This window comes from Salvelinus alpinus, chromosome 3 (assembly GCF_045679555.1).
Source record: "Salvelinus alpinus chromosome 3, SLU_Salpinus.1, whole genome shotgun sequence".
NCBI classification, from domain to species: Eukaryota; Metazoa; Chordata; class Actinopteri; order Salmoniformes; family Salmonidae; genus Salvelinus; species Salvelinus alpinus.
The window spans coordinates 66,930,107-66,938,554 of record NC_092088.1 but is presented as its reverse complement, the minus strand read 5'-3'; the positions used below and the strand labels follow the sequence as shown (position 1 = coordinate 66,938,554).

Below are 8,448 nucleotides of genomic sequence, written 5' to 3'. Positions count from 1 at the left end.
TCCACCACCATTTCTCGAATCATTCATTTTACTGACACAAAAAGATCCCACCATGTCTAACAAGCAAATCATCTGTCAGCATTTATAACGAAATTTACTGTTTCCATCACAGCTGCCGTGATTTTAAAAAATATGGTATGCCTTACTGGCATAAAATCTGTATGGAAACGTGGTTTCTGTTGTTATTTTCATCTTGATACGGTCAATTAGCATTCTAACTGTTCTGCCACTCCAATCCGCTACGGCGCGCTGTAGTTCCAAGAGGGAGTAGTTATTAACCCGCCTACCAGCCAACACAAAAAGGAAGCTCCTGAGCCGCCATTTCATGTGCGAGCAGCTGAGAGAACGGGGTGAATTGGGCATACAAATCAGCAAAACAAAAACAAATTTAGTCTACAATAACGATTTTTAATCTTCGTCTGGCTATCTCATTTTTGGGGAGCAAAGATGAGCTACGGAAGGCCTCCGCCCGATGTCGAGGGTATGTCCTCGCTCAAAGTGGACAATCTCACGTACCGGACTTCGCCTGAGACCCTACGCCGAGTTTTCGAGAAGTATGGCCGGGTGGGAGACGTGTACATCCCCCGCGATCGGTACACCAAGGAGAGCCGCGGTTTCGCCTTTGTGCGGTTCCACGATAAGCGCGACGCTGAAGACGCGATGGACGCCATGGACGGGGCCTTGCTCGATGGGCGGGAACTGCGAGTGCAGATGGCGCGATATGGCCGTCCACCAGACTCCCACTTCGGGCGCCGAGGCGGCAGTGGACCCCCAAGGAGGCATGGAGGCTACGGGCGCAGGAGGTAAGCTCTGATTCCAGTTTTAGTTAAAAACATTGTAGTTCGCCAAGTGTACCTAGCAATTGTAATATTGATGTAACTACAATATACTGGCCAATTTCAGCTAAATGTGCAATGGTTTTTACTTTAGCTAGCTAGTTTAACTTTTTATAGTTAACTTAACGTAGCTAGTTGACCGCACATAGGCCGGCAGATGGCGATAGAGGTATTTCATTTTACCAATCCAAAGGCAATGTATTCAGCGGCATACACATATCCCCGTGGACCGATTTTGTACATAAAATATTCTCCATTCAGGCTGCAGTGGTGTTGTTTTTCTCAACTCTATTTAATGGCAAGAAGGCGGGTAAAGAGGAACTAAAACCTTTGTAGCCTGAATGGAAATTATTCTGTAAAAACCAGTCCACGGGGGATATAGCCAGCTACATAAATTCCTATTGGATGGTAAGATGAAGCAACATGATATGGCCTTTGGGCAAGTTAGCTAGCTATTACGTTATCAGTTGAATTTGCAAGCTGCAATTGCAAATCTCTAATTAGTCAATAAAAAACAGACTTGTATAAACCAAGTTGCAGTTAATTTTATCTAGCTAAACATGACATTTTCTTCTGACCCTCCCCAGTCGTTCGGCCAGCCCCCGCCGGCGAAGACACAGTCGATCCCGAAGCAGGAACCGCAGTCGTGGCCGTGACTACAGCCGCTCACGGTCTCGTTCCTACTCTAGGTCCCGTTCCAAGTCCCGCACACCCCGCAAGAGCAAGTCCCCATCAAGGTCCCGCAGCCGCACCCCGCCTTCTAACAGAGGCTCACGGTCGAGGTCCAAGAGCATGCCCAAATCCCCCGATGACAACGGAACCGAGTCTTAGTAACAACAGTTCCAACCCAGACCCAGTAAGACGGTACACAGGGCATGGGAGAATGGGGGTGACCATCAGACAGCCTCATATGTTTGAGTCATAGAGATAGTTATAGGATGCCGCATTGCATCTGTCCTGTTATGGTGTCTGTGAGAGCATGTGCAGTGCCATTGAGGCCATCTCCATACATTTTTATTCTACTATGAGTTAGTAAACAAACTGAACGGTTGGTGATTTACTGCCACCTGCCGTTATGGAATGTTTGCTCACTAGTATAATTAATTTGCTGTTGACCTGGATGCAATTATGTGATCCTTAAACCATTAAAAAGTCACAACCGGTTGACTACAAAGTGATACAATTCCTCAATGGTGTTGCCCATGCTAAAACTGGCTTCTGGGCACCAGTCTGTCTATGGTTTGAGTATAGTTTGCTGAATGTAGGGCACATAATTACGTAAGGAACAATTATAGGAACTCTATGGTAGGTCACTACAGGACAGGTTAAATTCAAATGCAGTTGGACAGTGTTCTGCAACCTTAATAGTCCTTTGAATATTAGTGTTTAGTCACCAGAGTTGCAGTGTACCAGTCAATACTGCAGAATCCTGACCCTGGCATTTTACTTGGTGTTGTAGAGGAAACTGGAAATGTAAGTAGTGTACAAAACAAACGTTAAGTTGTGTGTAGAACGTGCAAGCTACACAAAGTAAAGTCAGGAAATAGAGATGGATATCTGCAGTGCACACTGAATGTGCCCACAAATCTAATCAACAGTGTGTGGGTGTCTGCCAATGTTTTAACCACAACCAAACTGTCACATCAGCTAACATTGGTTTGGGGTGGATGTTATCTGCAGGTCAGGGGTATAGTTGGCCAAAATTGTTTACAACATTTATAAAATGTGCCAGGGCTTATATATATTTTTTTTTTGAGATTGAGTATATTTATTGCGGGGTGCTAAAATCAAACATTCGTTTACCTAAATGTGGAATTCTTTCCTCCAAGCTGCGGTGTCCTGTTGTCAAACCGAGAGGATGTGGGGGTGTGGCAGATGGCAGTGTAAGAGCAGTTAGTGTGTTGTGACGCGACCTGCCTGAGGCTGTTGGTGGGGGGCGATGGCGGTTGCTATGGAGCAGGGCGGTGCGGTGGTCCGTGCTGTCAGTTGGTGAGGTACTGTATGTTCACAGGACCACAGACAGAATGCTGCTTGCTGTACCGCTGTGTGTCTGATCTCACTGGTGCAGGAGGGAGGACCCCAAGGTTTGTTGTCCAATAAATGCCTGAGTAAAAATAAGAACAAATTGAGTGGTAGCTGTGGGTGGGGGGCCCTTGTAGTGTGAAGACATCCTGCGTTGTTAGGAACTCTGTTCTATGCCAGTAACGTGGACAACTGACGAGCCCTCAATGGAATGGTTAAGGGGTGTTTTCTGATTTTAGATTGAGAACAGTTGGTTGTGTCAAACTAGCAACCTACCCGTTGACCTCCACCAATGCAGCTTGTCTTGTTTTCTTTCCAGATGTCAGACGATTGAGACTTCTTCTCTGTGGACGTTGACCAGAGCTTAAGTCTGCCAGTGGACACCTCTCTACGCCTAACAGAATACTGACCAAAAGGTTGTGACTTGGTCTAAAATGTTTTGGTTTCAGTTGCCCAGAAATAGACTGTACTATATATTTACCAATGCGTGTAATGCCGTTGACTAGAGTGAAGGACATGTTTTCAGGTGAACTGTATTTTGTCTCATTGTTAGTGCAGGCTTGTTGTATTTTAAATCAAATTAATCTTTTATGAAGTAGCCCCCCCTTTTATTTATTGAAGCCCTTATTTAGTAGTCTAATTCTCTACAGAAGGATTCCCGTATTGAGTTACTGATGTTCTTCTTTTGGAGAGTTGAATTTAGCAGAGTTACCCTAAAGAAAATGTTTTCTGATATTTTCTAAGCAAAACCAGCAACATGTAGAGGGAAACCATATAAGCCAAGATTGTATCAAAAATATTTAACATTTTATGTAATTCGCTAACCTAACTAGGAGTGCAGATATTGTTTTTTTTATGTATGTATGTACACTGAGTACACAACATTAGGAACACCTTCCTTATATTGAGTTGCACCTCCCTCTTTGCCCTCAGAACAGCCTCATTTCGTGGGTGAATAGACTCTACAAGGTGTAGAAAGTGTTCCACAGGGATGCTGGCCCATGTTGACTCCAATGCTTCCCACGGTTGTCAAGTTGGCTGGATCTCCTCTGGGTGATGAACCATTCTTGATACACACGGGGAGCTGTTGAGCATTAAAACACCAGCAGCTTTGCAGTTCTTGACACAAACCTGTGTGCCTGGCACCTACTATCATACCCTGTTCAAGGGCACTTAAATCTTTTATCTTGCGCATTCACCCTCTGAATGGCACACACAATCCATGTCTCAATGCTTAAAAAATCCTCCTTTAACCCATCTCCCCTTCATCTACACTGATGGATGTTTCTTTAGCAAGTGACACCAATGAGGGATCATACTTTCACCTGGTCAGTCTGTCATAGAAAGAGCAGGTGTTCTTAATGTTTTCTATACTCAGTGTATATTGTTGATATAAAAAGTCTCTGGTATGCATTTACTTTCCTGTGAATTCTAATCCCCTCTTGTCATCTTTTGTGCACTAGGCGCAGTTGTGTAGCAGTTGAGTATTGCTGGTTAGCTGTTAAGGTGCGATGCAGTGCTGATGGTGAGGTGGCAGTGCAGTGGCTGGCGGGGGTGTTGCGGTGCCCGGTGCAGTTGCCGCCCTGTTATCGACATGGTGCTGCTGCCGTTTGATTTATTCTTACAGACCAGAACCAGGCAATCACTGCTGTGGTGGCAGATCTGATCATCCCATCTCTCTCCCTCTGTTGTCTTATGGTCTCTTACCATTGTTGATGTACCAATATTATCCTCTTCCTCCATCCCTAGCCTGGTGTAACCAGTCTGATCGCTGTGTTTAACATTGTATTATCGATCAGGCTGGTTCCACCAGGTTATCCTACCCCCCCCCAAACTGTGGTTTAGTCCTCTGTTGTAAGCTGGTTGTACCCAGTGTTGATGGAAGAGTCTTATGGCTCGATAAAGGGCGTCCCATTAGCTTGATAAATTAGTCTCGCAAGATGTCTTGTAAATGCTCCAGGTGAAGGCTAATAAAAATGTCAAATTTGTTTTGTTATGAACTGTTTTTCAAGCAAATCTTGCGAGAGCCTATCTATTGTCAGCTTTTCTCCTTCAGAGCTAGCCAAGACAAATTAATTGTTATTGAGCCAATACATTTTTGTCACCATAATCCTTGAGTTAATAAAGCCGAATACAAACATGGTCTCTTGAGTAAGGTGAGAGCGCCAACCTGAACATCCGTAGTGGGAAAGGTACCCAATTGACTAAAAGTGGCAGACCACGTGTAACAACACCTGCACAGGATCGGTACATCCGAACATCACACCAGGTACAGGATGTCAACGACAACTGCCCGAATTAAACCAGGAACGCACAATCCCTCCATCGGTGCTCAGACTGTCTGCAATAGGCTGAGAGAGAAGCTGGACTGAGGGCTTGTAGGCCTGTTGTAAGGCAGGTCCTCACCAGCAGCAACGTTGCCTATGGGCACAATCCCACTGTCGCTGGACCAGACAGGACTGGCAAAAAGTGCTCTTCACTGACGAGTTACGGTTTTGTCTCACCAGGGGTGATGGTCGGAATCGCGTTTATCGTCGAAGGAATGAACGTTATACTGAGGCCTGTACTCTGGAACGGGATCAATGTGGAGGGGGCGGTGTGTCACAGCATCATCGGACTGAGCTTGTCTTTGCAGGCAATCTCAACACTGTGTTACAGGGAAGACATCCTGACATGATCCCAGCCATATAGCTCGTTCTGTGCGTGATTTCCTTGACGACAGGAATGTCAGTGTTCTGCCAGCGCAAAGCCTGGATCTCAGTCCCATTGAGCACGTCTGGGACCTGTTGGATAGGAGGCTGAGGGCTAGGGCCATTCCCCCCAGAAATGTTTGGGAACTTGCAGTTGCCTTGGTGGAAGAGTGGGGTAACATCTCACAGCAAGAACTGGCAAATCTGGTGCCGTCCATGAGGAGGAGATGCACTGCAGTACTTAATGCAGCTGGTGGCCACACCAGATACTGTCTTACTTTTGATATTGACCCACCCCCCCCCCCTGTTCAGGGACACATTCAATTTCTGTTAGTCACATGTCTGTGGAACTTGTTCAGTTTGTCTCAGTTGTTGAATCTTATGTTCATACAAATATTTGCACATGTTACGTTTGAAAATAAACGCAATTGACAGTGAGGACGTTTCTTTTTTTGCTGAGTTTAAAATAAAATTAAGCTACCCAGTAAAAAGTACTACTTGAGTAAAAGCCTAAAAGTATTTGCTTTTAATACACTTAAGTATATTTTAGCAATTACATTTAATTTTGATACTTAAGTATCAGAAGTGTAAGTCATTTAAAATACCTTTATATTATGCAAACTAGACGGCACAATTTTCTTGTTTATTTTTAAGTTACAGATTGTCAGGGGCACACTCCAACACTCAGACAATTTACAAACAAAGCATTTGTGTTTAGTGAGTCCGTGTTTATTGTGTGAATTGAACCATTGTTCTGTCCTAAGCATTCACAATGTAATGACTACTTTTGGGTGTCAGGGAAAATGGAGTAAAAAGTACCTTGTTTTCTTAAGGAATGTAGTATAGTAAAAGTTGTCAAATATAAGCAGTAAAGTACAGATACCCCAAATAAACTACCTTTGTAGGCTACTTTTAAAGTATTTTTACTTAAGGACTTTACACCACTGCTGAAGGTTACTGACATGATTCAACCTAGTTGTTTTCCCTGAGTTCCTGTTATCTTGAAAGCACCATAAATCCAGAGACTGACAGACTTTGATGACGTTTGTCACAAAGAAGGACCGCTCTTCCTGTTCAAGTGAGCACAGCACAACAGTGAGTCCAAAAATATGTCTTGTATTCTGTTGCATAAAGGATGTAATATGCCAGGATATATATATATATACACTGGAACTAAGAAAGTAGTACTAAGTGTATGTTAGTGTAAGCTGTTAATAGCCCATGGGTCTCAGCCTAATAAGCATTTGGTCCCTCTCCCCCTCAGAATTTAGCCTACTGTTCTGACTTGGTGGTGCACATTTAGCCTATAGCATGTTTTAGAGAAATGTCATCGAATATTGTAAGAGCGTTCATTGTCTGCTTATATGCCCCTGTTATTTATCCTACGGTTCTGACTTGGTGTACAGGGAGAATACTGTAAGAACAGCCCATGTTCTGAATTCTGTCGTCCATTTCAAAAGTGTTGAACAAATGGGCATATCGATTACGTCCGTCTTAGCTCGCTCATTAATGTCTTAAATCGACAATACGGCTTGCCTCTTATCTGCTCCACTCATCGTTCCCTTATGCCATAGTTTGTATCTCAATTTACCATACAAATGTACCGTACAAAAAGCTTATTTCTCAAAAATGTTGTGCACAAATGTGTTAACATCCCTGTTACTGGGCATTTCTCCTTTGCCAAGATAATCCATCCACCTGACAGGTGTGGCATATCAAGAAACTGATTAAACAGCATGGTCATTACACAGGTGCACCTTGTGCTTGGGACAATAAAAGGCCACTAACATATGCAGTTGTCACACAACACAAGTCTCAAGTTGAGGGAGCATGCAATTGGCATGCACAAAAGTACCATTATGAGATCCTGAGACCCATTTTTTTGTTTTGGTATCTGACCAACAGATGCATATCTGTATTCTCAGTAATGTGAAATTCATAGATTAGAGCATAATTTAAATTGACTGATTTCCTCATACTGTATGAACTAACTCAATCAAATCAACTAAATTGTTGCATGTTGTGTTTATATTTTAGTTCAGTATATATGTAACAGTATAACTTTAAACCGTCCCCTCGCCCCGACGCAAACCAGGGACCCTCTGCACACATCAACAACTGACACCCACGAAGCGTCGTTACCCATCGATCCACAAAAGCCGCGGCCCTTGCAGAGCAAGGGGCAACACTACATCTAGGTTTCAGAGCAAGTGACGTAACTGATTGAAACGCTACTAGCGCGTACCCGCTAACTAGCTAGCCATTTCACATCCGTTACACTCACCCCCCTTTCAACCTCCTCCTTTTTCCGCAGCAACCAGTGATCCGGGTCAACAGCATCAATGTAACAGTATAACTTTAAACCGTCCCCTCGCCCCGACACGGGCGCGAACCAGGGACCCTCTGCACACATCAACAACGGTCGCCCACGAAGCATCGTTACCCATCGCTCCACAAAGGCCACGGCCCTTGCAGAGCAAGGTGCAACACTACATCTAGGTTTCAGAGCAAGTGACGTAACTGATTGAAACGCTACTAGCGCGTACCCGCTAACTAGCTAGCCATTTCACATCCGTTACATATATAATGTCTTTGGGTCTGTAACCATGTTTGCAAAGTTCAGTAATAGACCCATGTAATTCCAGTTGATATTGCGAGGGTTGGCTTGTTTGCGCAATGCACTGTATGTGCGTCAGTATAGGCCTATTGTCTGATAAAGTGGATCTTCGTGACTGTATTTTCCCTTAGACCAAATAGGGCTAATGAAAGACTACAAATGGTAGGCTAACCGTGTCTCTCGCTCCCTCTCTCTCTGGTGACTTAAAGAAGAGTAAAGTTAAAGCCTCAACATTTTGCTGAATTTGTCTGAACTGACATCTGAATTTCTGTCGGTGTCCATT

General features: G+C 44.0%; 1 protein-coding gene across 6 annotated transcripts; it reads left to right on the top strand.

The window, feature by feature from the left end:
- Nucleotides 1-302: 302 nt before the first annotated feature.
- Nucleotides 303-4,846, top strand: srsf2a (serine and arginine rich splicing factor 2a). Of its 6 annotated transcripts, none has more exons than XR_011674246.1 (4): nt 320-803; nt 1,424-1,692; nt 3,178-3,274; nt 4,322-4,846. XR_011674246.1 is itself a non-coding variant. In XM_071393772.1 (3 exons), the coding sequence occupies exons 1-2, from the start codon at nt 448-450 to the stop codon at nt 1,665-1,667; spliced, it is 600 nt and encodes a 199-aa protein (XP_071249873.1). In that variant the 5' UTR covers nt 303-447; the 3' UTR covers nt 1,668-1,692; nt 3,178-4,846. The 6 variants fall into 6 exon arrangements, 2 of the variants coding, with proteins under 2 accessions (XP_071249873.1, XP_071249874.1); XR_011674245.1 differs by having other exon boundaries at nt 3,792-4,846; XR_011674248.1 differs by having other exon boundaries at nt 1,424-1,700.
- The last annotated feature ends 3,602 nt before the right edge of the window (nt 4,847-8,448 follow it).